Source organism: Penicillium concentricum, assembly GCF_028827145.1.
Source record: "Penicillium concentricum strain IBT 3081 chromosome Unknown utg000002l_segment0_segment0, whole genome shotgun sequence".
Lineage (NCBI taxonomy): Eukaryota > Fungi > Ascomycota > Eurotiomycetes > Eurotiales > Aspergillaceae > Penicillium > Penicillium concentricum.
In genome coordinates this window covers 1,084,955-1,101,630 of record NW_026622755.1, presented here as the reverse complement: position 1 = coordinate 1,101,630, position 16,676 = coordinate 1,084,955, and the positions used below count along the sequence as shown (strand labels likewise).

The 16,676-nt window shown below is 46.2% G+C and overlaps 8 protein-coding genes across 8 annotated transcripts; 5 read left to right on the top strand and 3 right to left on the bottom strand.

The window, feature by feature from the left end:
• Positions 1-870: 870 nt before the first annotated feature.
• N7517_004002 (putative GPI anchored glycoprotein) lies at positions 871-1,715 on the top strand (the record flags this gene model as incomplete). The annotated part of the gene is made up of 3 exons (XM_056721732.1): positions 871-987; positions 1,075-1,205; positions 1,259-1,715. The coding sequence occupies 3 exons, from the start codon at positions 871-873 to the stop codon at positions 1,713-1,715; spliced, it is 705 nt and encodes a 234-aa protein (XP_056577982.1).
• A 1,213-nt stretch (positions 1,716-2,928) lies between these two features.
• Positions 2,929-4,023, bottom strand: N7517_004001 (uncharacterized protein; the record flags this gene model as incomplete). Its single annotated transcript, XM_056721731.1, has 1 exon — positions 2,929-4,023. One exon carries the CDS (start codon positions 4,021-4,023, stop codon positions 2,929-2,931), a length of 1,095 nt encoding a protein of 364 aa, XP_056577981.1.
• A 1,189-nt stretch (positions 4,024-5,212) lies between these two features.
• Positions 5,213-5,619, bottom strand: N7517_004000 (uncharacterized protein; the record flags this gene model as incomplete). The annotated part of the gene is made up of 3 exons (XM_056721730.1): positions 5,213-5,317; positions 5,397-5,466; positions 5,540-5,619. The coding sequence occupies 3 exons, from the start codon at positions 5,617-5,619 to the stop codon at positions 5,213-5,215; spliced, it is 255 nt and encodes an 84-aa protein (XP_056577980.1).
• A 234-nt stretch (positions 5,620-5,853) lies between these two features.
• Positions 5,854-6,697, top strand: N7517_003999 (Short-chain dehydrogenase/reductase SDR; the record flags this gene model as incomplete). Its single annotated transcript, XM_056721729.1, has 3 exons — positions 5,854-5,887; positions 5,939-6,473; positions 6,526-6,697. 3 exons carry the CDS (start codon positions 5,854-5,856, stop codon positions 6,695-6,697), a joined length of 741 nt encoding a protein of 246 aa, XP_056577979.1.
• A 1,058-nt stretch (positions 6,698-7,755) lies between these two features.
• N7517_003998 (uncharacterized protein) lies at positions 7,756-9,008 on the top strand (the record flags this gene model as incomplete). Its single annotated transcript, XM_056721728.1, has 3 exons — positions 7,756-7,913; positions 7,974-8,205; positions 8,253-9,008. The coding sequence occupies 3 exons, from the start codon at positions 7,756-7,758 to the stop codon at positions 9,006-9,008; spliced, it is 1,146 nt and encodes a 381-aa protein (XP_056577978.1).
• A 1,324-nt stretch (positions 9,009-10,332) lies between these two features.
• On the bottom strand, positions 10,333-11,559 carry N7517_003997 (Cytochrome P450; the record flags this gene model as incomplete). The annotated part of the gene is made up of 3 exons (XM_056721727.1): positions 10,333-11,082; positions 11,201-11,429; positions 11,486-11,559. 3 exons carry the CDS (start codon positions 11,557-11,559, stop codon positions 10,333-10,335), a joined length of 1,053 nt encoding a protein of 350 aa, XP_056577977.1.
• Positions 11,560-12,395: 836 nt separating this feature from the next.
• On the top strand, positions 12,396-15,919 carry N7517_003996 (uncharacterized protein; the record flags this gene model as incomplete). The annotated part of the gene is made up of 3 exons (XM_056721726.1): positions 12,396-12,457; positions 12,508-13,593; positions 13,669-15,919. 3 exons carry the CDS (start codon positions 12,396-12,398, stop codon positions 15,917-15,919), a joined length of 3,399 nt encoding a protein of 1,132 aa, XP_056577976.1.
• An 82-nt stretch (positions 15,920-16,001) lies between these two features.
• On the top strand, positions 16,002-16,217 carry N7517_003995 (uncharacterized protein; the record flags this gene model as incomplete). The annotated part of the gene is made up of 1 exon (XM_056721725.1): positions 16,002-16,217. The coding sequence occupies one exon, from the start codon at positions 16,002-16,004 to the stop codon at positions 16,215-16,217; it is 216 nt and encodes a 71-aa protein (XP_056577975.1).
• Between the last annotated feature and the right edge of the window lie 459 nt (positions 16,218-16,676).

Sequence of the window (16,676 nt, the reverse complement as noted above, 5' to 3'; positions counted from 1 at the left end):
AGGTAACACGTGGTTTAGGTGAAAGAAAGTGGGTAAAAACAAATTAAACTATAGAGGGAAAAAAAATGGTTCATAAGATTATTTCATGCGCTTTCAGGCACGGGCTCTTTTCACCGGTAATTTGAACTGGACCGTAAGTCTGGGCAGGGGTCAGTGGCTGAACTGGGGAAATTACAAGATAAGAAAATGGTCATCACTTAAATATACTTGTTTTGAATAGTTAAAATACATACTTTGTATACATCAAAGTAGTTGAATTCTTATATATAATTTCATCTTCGAAATTGGTTCATTCATAGGTTGATCTTTCATCTCCGACTTAATGAAGAGCAACAAACAACTTTCCCAAATAGGCATTTGACCCAGGGGTTGGTTCGGCCCCTAGACCCGGATCAGCCTAGTTCCACCAGAAACTTTCCACTAAGGTGCTCCTAATGTCGTCCCCGCCAAGCTCGGACGGAACTTCAATATGGTAAGTGCTAAATGCCCCCTTTTTGAGACCTTTTGAAAGCCCGAACCCCTGGGGCCACTGTTCTTGAACGTGTCGGGCAGATCCGCTTGGACCTATGGGCCAATCCCTGTCCCAAATTTCATCTTGGCGCCCACGGACAATAAAATGCCGAGTCAATAATATGCGCGCCTAACCCCCAGGTTGTCTCTCTGACATTTCTTCTTCTTCTCATACCTTCAGGCTCAAGCAGTCCGTCATTCACTCTTTCGTCGTTCGACAGTCTTTCGTTAAATCCAGTCCTTCGTTTTGAGAAATTGTTGATTCTACTCCCAAGTACTGTGTACTCTCATTCTTTGTGCGATTCCATCTTGATTATCATCAATTATTCGATATAAATACCGATCCAATCTATTTCAAACATGCGTTTCTACACCATCGCCCTGTTGACTGGCGCTACCGCCGTCGCCGCTAACAGCGCGACCCTCCTCCTACCCGGCTTTGCGGGTCAGGATCTCAAGGCTAGCATTGTGGACACCGTACGTACCAGATTCAGTTGCGCCAACGATGCGCGCTTCCGTCAACACCGCTCTTCTGTCTATGCACTTTTAACTAACCACCTACAGAACGGAGATGCGACTACCTACAAGATCACCTGCTCCAAGACCGCCGATGCCTGCGGTATTGTCGGCGAGGGCATGACCGCAATTGCCGCACCAACCTCCATGCAGCTGATGAACATCGACCTTCAGGGAACGTAAGTACCAGCACCGACTTTCCTTGCGCGAATCGCATTCTGATATCAAACAGCATTGGAACTGTTTCCTGCAACATTGCCGGCACCACTTATGCCTCCTGCCAGGCCTCCGCCGGCACTGCCACCCCGACGGGCACCCTGGGCCCAGATGATCTGAACTGGATGCCCGTGACTATCTCCACCACCCACACCCCGACGTCGACCACCACCTCCACCAAGGCCCCCACCAGCACCACCAGCATCACCACGACCGAGGTGACCTCCACCACTACCCCGGCCATCACTTCTACGTCGACCCTCGTCACCTCGACCCCCAAGAAGTCCTCATCTCTCATTGTCTCCGCTACTGCCTCCTCCACCCCCCTGGTCGCGGCACCCACCAACTCTGCTGTCATCGGAACCGGTGCGCCTGCCTCTTCCTCGACTCCCTTCAACGCCGCCGGCCAGCTGGCAGGCAGCATCTGGACCGTTGGTGGTGCCTTCATGGCTCTTGCCTGCGTTTTCGCGTAAGCCTGACGCGTGATTTGATCCGTCTTTTTCCTGTGCGGCTTTTTGGTTGTGGGAGTGATGAGCTTCGTGCTTGTCGATTTATTAATTTCCGGGGTTTCTGACGTTGCTTCTTATGGATGTACTCATGTATCCCTATATGTGTCCATCTATTATTTTTTAATGATTTGATACCTTTCTCCACGACAGACTACGATCTAGCGTCTATTTTACACATGTATCTTCAGTTATTGAATATACCTTTTTCCGCCGCTTTAACTTTTGGGTCTTTTCTATGTTTCTTTCATGCCCCGGACTGGGAATACCCCTGTAGATTGTATCCACTGAAAGATATCCACATGCGCCTCTTTGTCTCATTTTTGGGTATGCTTTGGGGTACTCCACTGAGCACGGTCCCTGGCTTCTACTTGTGTGTGCCACCAAATTCAAGATATGTTTTAACACTCTGTACCCCCACGGAGTACGAACTATATGCGCAAGGAAGCGTCAAACCGAGGATTATCTACAAGGCTCGAGCTGTCATTGAAAATAGCGTGCTCAGCCCCGCGAGGCGCAAGAGTTAGGGCTAATGTACTTGATATTTCAAAGATGTGTGACAAGATATATCTTGCTACCTGAAAGCTAGACGCGTTTGTACTCTTCGGTCACTTTTATTTCGGCTCAATCTTCATGGTACTATGACGTGTAGGCTTTATTAGTTCAACAGTACTTTTGATACCATGATAATAATGTCCAGATGTCGACATATATATGTTTAAACATAATTAATTTCGAAATACCTTTTGTGCATCCCAAATAGAAGTGCCTGCAATCAAATATTTGCATTATACAACATCTAACAGCAATTTAGCCCAAACCAGCTGGTTGCCCCACATCGTATGGCCCCCCAAGGCCAGAAATAATCTATAAGCGTAGTAAGCCCGGTTCGCTCGGGCCGGGGAATCTATGTTGGGGGTCATCCAAACTTCCACGCACCTCGACATCTGCCCTGCCCTTGCTGATTTTGGACCGGCTTACTCTACTCTGAAAGAGGATGCTCCTAGACTCCTTCCTCGACCGAATATATTTTCCCTCTGTTTTGGATACAAGCAGAATATATAGAGATATCAAAGCGTGTGACGAGCATGAGTAAGTAGAAGTGAACAGGTAAGAGGAATAGCATTCAGGAACTTGATATAAAAGACATATATAGAACGCATGTACCTAAACCCAAGCATCAGAGATACCAACGAATAGAAGCATTCTCAGTGACATCTCCTCTGCCTGTGCCCGTGAACTCGACCGTGGCATTCCCACTCACCCTTGCAGAGCCACTCCCATTGACATAGACACGGGTATTTCCGCTGGCCCAGACAGTGCTATTGCCATAGACAAACATGTTGCCATTACCAGAGACGAAGACATGGCCGGGACCGTGGATGACGGCCGAACACGCGCCATTTGGCCCCTGGTAGCATCCGTAAACCCCCATATGGTTGTTCAAGCTCACATCCCATTCTTGCCGGGGCTCTGACTTCGTAAGACGCATCTCCTTCTCCCTCTTATCTTTCTTTGAGGATTCTTTGGACTTCTTCTCCTTCTCATACTTATCTTTCTTCGCGGACTCTTTGGACTTCTTCTCCCTCTTCTCCTTCTCATACTTCTTCGACGACTCTTTAGACACCGTGGGGTGGTGTTTCACAACTTCAACCGATGGGTAGATCAACCCCAAAGTCTCCTTGTCGCTTTCAGAAAGCACAATATTCTGAGGAATATTCATCAACCCGCTCTGTGTATCTCCCCTCGCGATAGCGTAGTGCATAATCGACTTTCGATCATATGGCCTATCCCACCTGGCGTTGACGGCGCTATGCGTATCGTCATTGTAGTTGTGACGCACCGTATCCAACCCCCACCCATTGTTATCCATAAGCTGGCTGTAGTTCCACTTGGCCTTGCAATGGGGGTGCTTATGCTCGTGTATCAGACCCAAAGCATGTCCGAACTCGTGCAGCACGTCGAATTGCACTTTATCTCGGACCGCGTCCTGCGTGTGCAATCTAGGATGCATGTTCAGCCACATGGTGGGCTGGTCTGGGTAGGCCTCGGCTTGACGTCCGATATAGGATTTGGAATTGTCTGTGAATAGAATACGAATGTCGGGAGGGCTTGTGTCCCGGAATTTGAAGCGGAGGCGCATCGGGATAGAATTATAATGCGTTCTGACCAAGGATTTGACCGTGCTTTGTTCATAATCGCCTCCGTTTAGGAAACACACATTGAGAATCAGTTTGTCGGGTGGCCAGAATCCGGCCGCTGGGCCTGCGCCCATCGTTTAGCTGGTTGGGGATTATCGGCGACTTCACAATACTTCAGTTGAAAAGACAAGCTGGATGGACCAGCTAGAATTTCTTTGTCAGGGGTAGAAGGCAAAAATGAGTATATTTTGGGTTGCGGATAAGAGATGTCTGTCTCAAAGAGTTGATATGTTGGCGCCTGAACCGCGGGCAACAAAACACCTAACGAGAGGGGACCGTCTTGACTCACAAAATAAGAATATATCAGAATATGCTAAAGATGTACGGACTAGCATGCACTCAGAACGAATGAGATCAAGCCGAATCGATTCAGGGGGGAAGTACGTGAAGAATCAAGTGGGAAAGAGCATGTCGAAATACCCCTCATGTCAGCTTGTTGAATACGATACTCGGTAGTTACAACAGGATCGCAAGTTGTCGCAAGTATACAAATAAAGAAATATAGTCTAAGATGTGACCAACCGGTTGTCTCAGAGCTACTGAAATCGAGTATAATAAACAATCTGCCTTGTTAGGCGTTTTCCTCCCTGTCTGAGCACTGCCACTGTTCAGCACACAGCCGCCAATTATTGCAGCCAAGAACACTATTATTAAGCCAACCTGCAGCGCGCATCTAGGCACCTATGATAAGAGGACTATATCTGTTACAGAAGTCGGTCGCTGGCTCAACAGATAAAAGGCTATGGTGTGTCTTTAAGAAGGCAATATAAAAGCATGGTAAAACGAGGGGACCACTAGCATCCCAGTTTCTGTTCCCGCGACGGCAGATGAAACGGCAGATAGATGACGATGCATTGGCCATTTTCTAGGGAGCTGAATCTCCAGCCTGTCGTCATAATCCTAGCGTTCCTAGAACGAATTAGATTTCAAATCCTACCCCAAACCGAGGAAGCGGCTCTGACGGTCGCAGTATAAAAACAACACCCACCCCTCAATTTCTCAAATAAAGCAGACCGAAAGCATACATACAAAGGTTAGCCGCTGTGTCTTTGCGGTATTTGCAGAGGGATCATGCTCTTTGAATGCAGCGAAAACGCTTATAGATTTCTCATACTCTTGCGTTTGGTTATAGGAAAAAGTTCGGAATAGGTTTGTGATCCAACATCCCTCGCTGTTCTTCACAGCATTGCTAAAGAGTGGGACATGCTTGACCTCCTCTTTGAGATAGATGGGTGTGCTAAGACGATCCATATTTGTGAGACGCTAAATGTTGCGTGGGCATTTGATATGCTCGCTAGCAACTGCATTGTCGAGAAAGGCGTACTCTAAAACTTCTTGGATTACACAAAGGCCTAACTTATCGTTTCGCTTAGTGTATGTGAAAATAGGCATGTGTTAGATTACGACATATTGTAAAATGGAATGTTTCCTCTTACGGTACTCCTACTCCTTTATTCCTCTTGCGTTTGTTGAGTCGGTGTTTGACTCTTTTATGAAGAATTTGACATTTGGAATCTCTAGGATGTATTACGTTTTACTATATGCAATCCGATATCTTTCTATTCGAGGGCGTCGTTACCACTTATGTACCTGGATGCCTCGACAAGTTCTAAATGTACTATACATCGCTTTCTGTCACTAGGCCTTATTCGGAAATTAAGCGACGCCATGTTAAAGCGGCGAAGCCGGAAACACCACGCTTTTCCAACAAAAAGCCACGTACAATGACCTTTTGCCATGACCTCGATTACTCCGTATGACCAATGCTGATGATTAGGGTACAAAGTGGAGTGCACGCATTATTAATACATATCAAGCGGGGTACTAGAGACTAGCTGTTATTTTAAAATTATTTAGTTATACCAGTTTTTTCAAGAGTCATCTGTACAAGATATACGCATATCATGTCTACCATCTTGATTTCCGGCGCCAACAAAGGTACGCTACTGCATAATTGACCTCTCACTCAATTTCAATTAACAATTCCAGGAATTGGCCGTGCCCTGGTTGGGAAATATCTGGCGCGCGATAATGTGACCGTGATCGCCGCTGTTCGCAACCCAACCTCATCGGAGTCAGCTTTCTCCGACCTTCCCACAGGGGCGGGTAGTCGGTTGATTGTAGTTAAAATCAACGCCAGCTCTGATACCGACGCCAAAGCCGCAGTGGAATCATTGTGTAGCCAAGGCGTGTCGAAATTAGACATCGTCATCGCTAATGCGGGAATCTTCGACCGAGCCGCTTTCACCACTGTTGCTGAGTCTAGCATTGCCCAGATTCAATCTCATCTAGACGTCAACACTCTTGGTCCCATACGTCTATTCCAGGCTACTCTCCCTCTCCTTCAAAAGTCATCGTCTGCTCGCTTTGTCCTGATAAGTACTCTGATGGCAACGATTGGAGATATGAAGGATGCTCCGTGGACTACTGCGCCGTACGGCGCTAGTAAGGCTGCGGCGAACTTCTTTGTGCGGAAAATCAACTTTGAGAATGATGGGATTGCTACCTTGGCTGTTAATCCAGGGTATGGAGATTTGGACTCTTTGTCTTGACGCGTTGACTAATATCTCCTATAGGTCTGTCAAGACGGATTCTGGAAATGATGCTTGTCGAACATTAGGCTTTGACGGCGCTTTTGTAGAGATTGACGGCAGTGTTAGCGCAATTGTCAACAAAATCGATGGGTTGACCAAGGAGAACGGTGCAGGGGAGTTCTGGAGCATCGATGATTCCACTGTTGCCTGGTAGACGGTGATAAAAGTGGGTAAATCCTTGACCACTGAAGATTTGTGCAAATAGATGTATTATAAAGCTAGTTTCTCTGGCACTCATATCCTCAAGGGATAGTGTAACTAAATTTAAAGACATTGAGTGAGGTCTCGAATAATTTGTCTGTCTAGAATGTGTATACATCACCAAGGGGCTGCTGCACTATTAAGCCAAGCTTTTAATAATGATAATCACGCTACGAGGTAGACCGGCCGCTACTCGCTGGAGAAATTGAGACCCAAGACAAGAAGGCAAACAATTAGGATAGGCTAATGCACGTTACATCTGCTGAACTTGTCTCCAAGAGCCATATACTCAAGTTTCCTCGAATCAAATAGATCTAATATTTCTTTCCATTCACTATCTGAGTTTACTTGTGTTAGGGACGGGTATATATATGATATATATGCTTATCTAGGACTCACACCCTATATGTAGTATAGCACTAGAGAGGAAGATATAGCTACATGGATAGACCTCTATAACCTGGAAAGTCTGCACATGCAATACACCAGGATCAAGCGGGTGACCTTCGGGTCTGGTTTGCGCAAAGGAAAAAGACACAGATTAGCACCCTTATGAGGGAAAGAAATGTTCCTCCTATTTCTTTCGTATTTCTCACGTCATTCCAGGACAGCCGTATATTCAATCCCTGATAGTAGCTCATTTATTTATTTCCCTTCTCTTACCTTTCCACCCCTCTAGAAACTTCATATTTTGCTAAGTACATCGTGTAGGAACCGTGGATCCAAGGCTCGACTGCCTTCGGGGATGTCAGATACTCCCTAGAATAATGTTTTTTTTTCCTATTCCTTTCTGCAAACGCAGGAAGGGGTCCTGAATCTAAATTTATAAGGCTCGGGCTATATTGGATTGATCTGTCGCTATCTTTGCGGGGAGTTAGTATACCGGCTTTGGAAATCAAGAGTGACATCATGCTCAAGTACCCTCATCTCCCGGGTGACCTGGCTGTGGCAGTCTCACTTCTTACATCTCTCGCTCAGAATCAGTTGAAATAGAGTTATTTTGTTAACACCATGGAAGCTGCAACTTATGAAGCCATCGTCGTGGGTGCTGGGCCCGGCGGACTAGCCACGCTTGCAACACTGCTTGATGTTGGAGTCAGGAACATATTGTGGGTGGATACGACCTTTGGGGGTGGGAGATTGAATGAACTATACCGGGAAATATCATCGTGCGTAAAATGTCGATTGGTCTGTGCAAAGCCTGTTCAGAACTAAGTTGATCAACACAGTAACACTAAAGTTGGTATTTACCTAGACGCAATCTACGCCTCCCCTACCTGCCGTTCAATCATTCAAACTACCTCTGCGCCCAATGCGATCACACAACTAGAGTCATTGGACAGAGAATCGACCTGTCAGCTCAGTTTAGCCGGTGATATGATTTACATGCTACGGGATGGGCTGCTACAATTCCCAGAAGTGGAAAAGAAAGTGAGCAAAGTGGAACAGATTTTTCTCGATGTGAGCTCTTCTACTCGACCCTTGGACTTGACTAACGGAATTTTTAGGAAGGGACTTGGACAGCCTCAATGGCTGACACGAAGGTCAAGGCCAAACGTGTGTTTCTCTGCACCGGTTCTCATCCGAAGTCCGCGTCGTTACATCAACCAATCAACCCCGAACTAATCGTACTCGATGTGGATCAATGCATGCGTCGCTCGAAGCTGCCATCGTTACTTCCAGAGGACTGTAAGTCGGTTGTGGGAGTGGTGGGCAACTCCCACTCTGGCATTTTATGCTGCTGGAACTTGTACGAGATCTCCAAATCTAACCAACGCGATGTGAAAATGTTCAACTTCCGCAGGCGGCCTCTTACATACGCCATATACACCAAGGATGGCATAGTCTTTGATAATTCTGGTCTGAAAGGCAAGACGGCAGAATGGGCGAAGAATGTCATGGAGAAGGATCTGGATCGTACCCGACTCGAAGATATCAATTTGGGAAAGGACGAAGACTCAGTCTATCGAGAATATCTCCCAAAATGCACGCACATCGTCTACGCAATTGGATATGAACGGTCATCACTGCCGGAAATATATATAAACGGTCAGCGGAGAGAAACGGAGGTTGAATTTGACATGCATTCCTCTGGGTTTCACTATCGAGGCGGAGGTGAGAGAGTTTTTGGACTTTATGGTAATGGCATTGCCTTCCCCCAGTTGGTTAAAGACCCTGGAGGTCACATAGAAGAGGCGGTGGGAGTTGCGAAATTTTTCGGCTTTGCAGAGAAGGTGAAGGAAAGCTGGCTTTATTGCCAGTAATCTCTGTTGGGGATAGATATATTACAGAACTATTGAAGGTCATATTTGGGTAGTATATGCTCTACACATCGTCAAGAATGTAAAAGTGCCAGGTCAAGTTATAGCTTACCAATGCACCGGCATTTAGTGCCTGGGACCATAATCACGTTTCCTATTAAAGGTTATACATAGAAAAGTCTTAACACAATATATGCTTTTGTTTCCGTCTCTTTCTGCTGTCTACCCGGGGAGAAAATATCTTAAAAAGACATCTATGTTGTAAACAGGATATCTGAGACTACTGAAAAGACTACTAAAAAGACCACTAAAGAGACATCACAAGGCCGCATACGCGGCCCTTTACTCTTGTATCTAATATACATGGATAACTAGCTACCTGATCTAATCCTGAAAGAATACCTCAATGGAAGCAATTTTCACAATATTCATCCAGCCACCACCCCCAGCCAAAGCCAAAACCACAACCACAACTTGATCTCCAACAGTCAACCTGTACCAAGACATATAGGACTCAGGGTTCAAAACCCCTTTTGTAGGTGAGAATTGATGCCTGAATGCCTTATTTAACACCGCATTTTACACCGCTCTATAGAGTGTATGGTAAATTTATTAATACTACAGCTGCCAAAAATGAAGCTTCAAATTGATCTCATACAAATGGAGATATCTCCATTTTTTGGACGGTTTACATATGCCAAAAATAAAGATTTTCATCAGCATACAAATAGAGAAATCTCCATTTTTCGGGCGGTTTCGCAAGTCCAAATATGAAGCTTTTAATCTGTATAAAGGGGGTTTTGAACCCTGAGTCCTATATGTCTTCGTAGCCTCTGCCGCAACACCAGTCTACCACGCTTTCATTTGCCAAGAAAGGGAAGTCGCCGGCTTGACTTGCGATATCTTGACCGTGTTTGAGAGAGTTGGTTGGGTGCGGGAAACGTGCAAATGGGTCTATCTTTTTATCCTGTGTTATAATTATTATGGTCCAATTGCGTTGCATGGTATCGTAGAAGTCTGAGATTACCTTGAATCAATTACATTCCATTCTAGCAATTCTCTAGAATATATTGTCATCTGGGAAACTGGGCACGACTTACATAGTTACTTTTAAAGATAGGAAATCAACTTGGAAATACGTCAAGCGAGTTTCCCGTCGGCAGACTTCGTGGGAGGTTGAACTAGTATGTTGAGTTGACTCATTCGCCAACGGTAGAAGATCTCAATTTATCAATTCAGAAAGCGACATTGGAGTTTATCGTTACAAAGCTTATTCAATTGAGAACCTTCAAGGTGCAGCTAAATTAAAACCATGTACATAGAGAGGCTAAGATGACCCCTTGGTGTCTCTTTTCATTCTCAGCCGATTCATTGTATCCAACAAGGAAGATGCGTCCGAAAAAGAAGAAACATCCGAGACGGGAGGTACGGGAGATACTGGTGACTCCCCAACAAGCTCCATGACTTCGTATCTTCTTTTCTCGCTCAGAGAGTTCGCACTCTCCATGAGCCTTTCCTTGATTCTTGCTGGTGCGGCCTTGCAGTAGCGCTTGAGAGCGACAATAACAACCTTGAAGCCCGGAGAGTCGACATTTTCAAATTTGCAAATGCCACGGTGATCTGCGGCAATACCGCATCTGTCCGTTCCATCCAATATTGGTGCGGCACTTTCGCGATCCACGATATAGTCCGTCGTATATTTCATATCGGTGCGCAACTGCTCCCATAGGAACATGATGTGATACCGTGACATCAATGGAGAAAAGTCCTCGGCGAGGTTTTGAATTGTTTCGGAGTCATCCTCGATTCCAGTAACTAGACTTGTTTCGAAGCGAGCGACCCTTTTAGGAACAATGAAGGAAGCTAGCTTGTGGATGGTGCCGAGCTGGCGTGCTTTGCTGGAGCCATTGTGGGGAGTGCCAAAAAACAAAATGCCGTAAGTGCATGTATAAATCATGTGAAGTCGAGCACTCTTCGCTGACGTTCGACCTTGGGATAAAGTGAGGGCTCTTTTGACTATTATACCCCCTAAAGAATGACATACGAAAATGATGGGTCTCTCGGTGGCATCCTCAAACTAGACACCGTCAGCTGAAAAAATTCGTTGTCTCTCAGATCCAAGGCAGCCATGGTAGCACAGTTTGAAAAATAAAATCCAGCAACATATTTTCCTAACAGTGTACATCACTTCTTACCTCTCTGTCATTTTGAAGCTCCTCGATAAGCGTCCCTGCATGCTGTAGGATTCGGTCTGAGCTTGTTGCCTTACCGCCCAAAGAATTTGTGTTGGCCGTATATCCCCAGGACAGGACCCGGGCATTCTTGATGTAGTTGGGAATAAGGTCGCTAGGCCAGCACACTTTTGAAGCTTCGTGAGTCCATGTTCGCCGAGCGTCACCTTGCAGACCATGAACAGCGACGATACTATTCGAACCAAATGGTCAGCGAGTCTTACAATTTGTCTAGAGGCCAGCACATACTCAATATCTATAGGCTGTTCGCTAGGTCTAAATAGTTCAATAATGCCATTATGGAGGGAACCCGTTCGAGGCATGTTTAATGGTATAGAAAGTCAAAGATTTATATGATCGTCAGATATCACAATAAGACTTGGCAGAAAGACGGTTGGGGCTTGGTTATAAGATCTTCCCTCGAGGCAATCTCCGCTGTACTTTTGTCGATCGAGGGGTCTTTAGAACAAGTAACGTAACGATCGCCACAAAAGCCACAGTCTATAAATAGTTCCGTCCCGCATCTAACCAAAACACGGCGCATAATTCGGTATGCATTTGCTGAAACATACGTAGTCTCACCTAGCTGCATGGCGTGCTTGAGAAATCATAGAAGCTCAGCCGTGTCGGATTTTAGGCATCCGAGGTGCATACGGATAGAGTCTGCAAGTAAGTCCAATGATAAAGGAAAAGGGTTGATCCATGTTTAATGTATATTCACTTGAATTGACGAGCCGCCCGTCTAGCTTCAATCCTCAATCATAGGGTATTCTGCGCTTGCAGCGTGATGTATTGGCGCCGTGTGATGCGGCCCGCATTAACCCCGATGCGAGCACATCCGCATATCAGGATGCAGATTAGCTACGGTCGAGCCTATAAATCAGCTTCAGTCTGTTAATGCTAACCATCCTTGGCTTAGTATGGGCGACTAAGTGTGTCACCCCTGTCCCTAGTTTGTGTACTTATGTGCACTAGCGACTAGCATTAGAACTAGTTAGGGAGTCCGTTTAACCCGGGTTTTAGTTGGCCAAGACACCCCCTCTTCTCGATGGGCGACATGTTTATCACATATATACTTTTTCCTATATACTTGTCATAACCTTTGACTTTCAGTGCGTTTGTGAGATCCTGCCAATAATTTCCAAACACGGTGGTCTCAATGACCGTAGAAACAATTTTCCCGGTATCCACTGACGGGAAGTGGGACGATCTATGTGTCGAGTAAGCTTTCAAACGCCAGTGATCGCGAATGAACCTCGCTAATTGAGCAGTATCGTTGCCGTTCATGGGTTAGATGAAAATGGAAAGACGGCTTGGATTCATCCCGGCAATAGATGTTTTTGGTTGCGCGACCTGCTCCCTAACGAAGGGTTCAAGGCTCGTATCTTCACTGTAAATTACAAAGCCGATGCTACCTCGTTCTTCAGTAGCAGTTCGGCCGATCGGATATCGCATCATGCTCAAACTCTTGTGGAAGAGCTTAACGCCGAAAGAGAGCATGATGATTCCGTACAGCGACCGATAATTTTCCTGTGCCATGGTCTTGGTGGCTTGATTGTTAAGAAAGCCCTTATCTATGCCTCTACTTGCACTTCAGCGAAGATGACGCATCTGCATTCTGTTTTTACTTCTACCTTCGGCTTGATATTCTTTGGCACTCCTCATGAAGGTATAGAGAAGGCCAGGTGGTCTCTTCTAGCAAAGGGGTTGAAGGGTGTTCTCAAGGATCGAAACCATCTCATCGCATCTCTGGACAAGAGATCGGAAACTCTCCAGACCATCTCCCAGCAATTCTCTCCTCTTCTGAAGAATTTCTACGTTCACAACTTTTGGGAAGAACTTCAGACATCGCGGTCCATTGGCTCAGGACATATTGTCAGTTACTCTTCAGCGGCCCCGCCATGGGATGATACCGGGCGCTCTGGACTTCCTGCAACCCATTCACAGATGTGCAAATTTAGTGACTGTGAGCAGCCTGGCTACAAGTCTACATGTGGGATCCTCCACAGGTTTATTAAACTAGCGGGCCCATTGATAGCTTCGCGACACCAGGAATCCCATTCCTTTCTTGCTGCGCGAAGGGCACATGAAGCCACGGAGATTCTGGCATTCGACATACATCACGACAACAAACCTGTCAGTTTCCAATTCAAGCCCGCCGCAGACTCTCAAAATCAACATTATCTCGTTCCACTCGCCGTAAGCGACAATTACACAGGAAGAGAGAGGCTTGCGCAAGGACTCCAAGAAAAGCTACTGGCGCCTAATATACGCCAAAAGCGCTTTGTGTTGTACGGTATGGGGGGGTCAGGAAAGACTCAGTTCTGCTTGAAATTCGCTTCGGATAATCGAGACAAGTAGGATCGACTACCTCACCCCAAGCGGATCGCTTGGAATAATTATGTTGAAAATGCTAATATATTCCTCCTTAGTTTCTGGGGGGTCTTTTGGGTTGATGCAAGTAGCCCAAAGGCTGCTGAGCAGGCCTTTTCGGGCCTTGCCCGTATTGGAAAAGTGGAGGAAAAGTTGGAGTCTGGCCTTTACTGGTTGTCAACGCAGGACATGCCTTGGCTATTGGTCATTGACAATGCAGATGATGCAGACTTTGACTACGCCAGATACTTTCCTTTGGGTGCTAAGGGGCATATTTTAGTAACTTCCCGAAATCCTGACTGCAGAGTTCATGCAACTGTTGGGTTTGAGGAGTTTGCAAACCTCGAGGAGGAAGATTCGATAACTCTACTTCTGAGGTCCGCCATGGTGAGCGACCTTCATGATTCAAACGCAAGAGCCACCGCTCGTCCCATTGTGCAAGCCTTGGGTTGTCTACCACTCGCTTTGATATATGCAGGTGCCTCCATTCGCCAGAATATATGTTCATTGGAGGACTACCTGAATGTTTTCAATTCCTATAAGAAGAAGGTTTTCCTCAATGGGATCCACCAAGGCCAAGGGGCATATGCACACACGGTTTTCACAACATTCGAAGTCTCCTACAACAAAATACAAAGCCTCACAACAGATGAGGCGAAGGAGGCCATTGAGATACTCCACGTCATGGCATTTCTCCACTTTGATCAGATACCAGGCACGCTTTTTGAGAAGGCCTGGGAGGGATTTCATAACCATGGAAAACTTGATACTCTCAGCAGTCTCGCTGACGGGATCAAACAAATTCTGGGAGATTTGGTTACGCTGTCAAGCGGATATGGAGGTTGGTTTACGATGTTTGCCGAGGGACGGCTGCCTCGTATTTTCTCTCAGACTGAAAATGCCTGGGATAAACTCCGCTTCCGCAAGGCAATTCATCTACTTCGGTCGTATTCCTTGATTTTGCAGAATGTCAATCTCGGAAGCTATTCGATGCATCCAATGATTCAATGCTGGGCGCGAGAACGACTGCAAGGAAAGGCCCAAAAGATTTGGGGCAACATTGCATCTCGGGTATTGGCTCAGTCGATCACTTCAATATCAGAAGATTCAGAACTCGTATACCGACGGTGTCTAGTGCCACATATAGATTCTTGTTTGAGAATTGACTACTGTGATTCCCGCAAAGGTCTAGAGTTCGACGACTCAAATATGGATCGATTCGAGCGATTTGCCGCTGTTTACGCGGAAAGTGGTCGATGGAACGATGCTGCCGTCATACAAGAAAGAATTCTCCACACCCATGGCGATTTACTTGGAAGAGACAGCTTTGAGGCTCTAGATGCCATGACGGCGCTTGCCCGGAGCTACTGGAACTCAAGTCAAGCAGAGAAAGCCTTGAAGCTTCAAACTTCAGTTTTGGATCTCAGTAAGGGAAAACTGGGCCCCTTTGACCCAAGGACACTTCAGGCTATGGACAGCCTGAGTCGTACACTTTGGTTGTGTGGTTCTATCTCGAAAGCCGACACACTGGCACAACAATCATACGAGGGATTGGCGCAAATAATGGGGCCGGACCATCCCTACACGCTCAGTGCTATGCATAGCTTTGGTCGAACCCGTTTGCATCTATTGGACCTGAAGAAAGCACAGAAACTACTTCTGCGGGCATGGGAAGGGAGAGCGAAGATGCTTGGCGCGGCCCATCTGGACACCCTCGAGACAATGCAGGATCTTGGGATGACTTGTTTGGCACTAAAGGAGATTGAGGAGGCTGAAAAGCTAGTATCATTTGTTCTTGATTGTAGGAAACGACTCCTCGGTAATGAACATGCTCATACTCTATGGTCCATCAACGATCTAGCCAAGGTATATTGCGCCCAAGGCTATCCGGAGGATGCAATAGTGCTATTGATTCCGACGCGAGAAATAGCCACGCGAACCCTGGGAGTAACTCACATTGGCACAACAATGACAATTTTTAACTTGTCGCGAGCATATCTACTTTCAAACCAATTTCACAAAGCAGAGATTATTCTAACTGACCTTATTGAAACGGAGTCCAAGGCTTTAGGTCCAAAGCATCCAGACGTCTTCTCGGCGAAGATGGAACTCGCAGAGATTTTGATGAAAATGGGAAATGTACACAAATCAGAAGAGCAATCCCAAGAGGCAATTGAAGGGCTTTCCATACTATTTGGGCCTGAAAGCCCTCGCACAATTCGAGCCAAGGCGCGACAGGCTGCAATATGCAAATTGGGCGACGAGCTTCATCCTCCTATGATTTCCTCATGCAAAACTACGGAAGTCTAGCTCAGAGCAATATGAACATGTTGCCTTGCACTTTATATTTTCATGATTCAGGCTTGACATTAATAACATATTCACCTTCGGTATGATCAAGGTTGTCAGCGTTTTCCTCTTCGCATTTTGTATGACAGACCGCTGGGGTAGTCGCCCGCTTCTTCCCATCCGCTTCTCAATCAACGTTATCTGCCTTCCCTATCCCTCTGCCTACCTTGGTGTATCCAACCTGTACGGTGAAGGGGACCCCTCACCTACTGCGTGGGTCGCTATTGTGGCCATCTGTTTCTTTGTAGTCGGCTACTGATTTATATAGGCGCCTGCTTTCTCTTCAATGGCATCGGAGACATGCCCTACCCCAATTCGGGCAACAGTTATAAGCATTGCTTATGCCGATCAAAATTTGTTGAACTTCGGCATCACTATGAGTTTCCTCAATGTGACTAATAGCCATGCATGCCTTTGGTCCGTTTTGCTGCAGGATATTCAGGTGTAGAATAGTGATGCTCAGGGTATTTAGGTGCACAGGCTAAAAAGACTAAAGAGTAGGGCGGTAAGGGGAATGTCCCAATGATACAAAAAAAAATGAAAAAACATACAACAGTGAGGATTCGCTGGTGGTCACCCACCCAACTACTAACTCACCGGCGTGTGGCTTAAGTACGGCTGAGCGGACGGGAAGCCCTGTTTTCCACACCCTATGGTCGTATGTGATTGGTATAGCATAGACACAGTATATAGATCAGATTTTTCAGAAGAAAAAAGA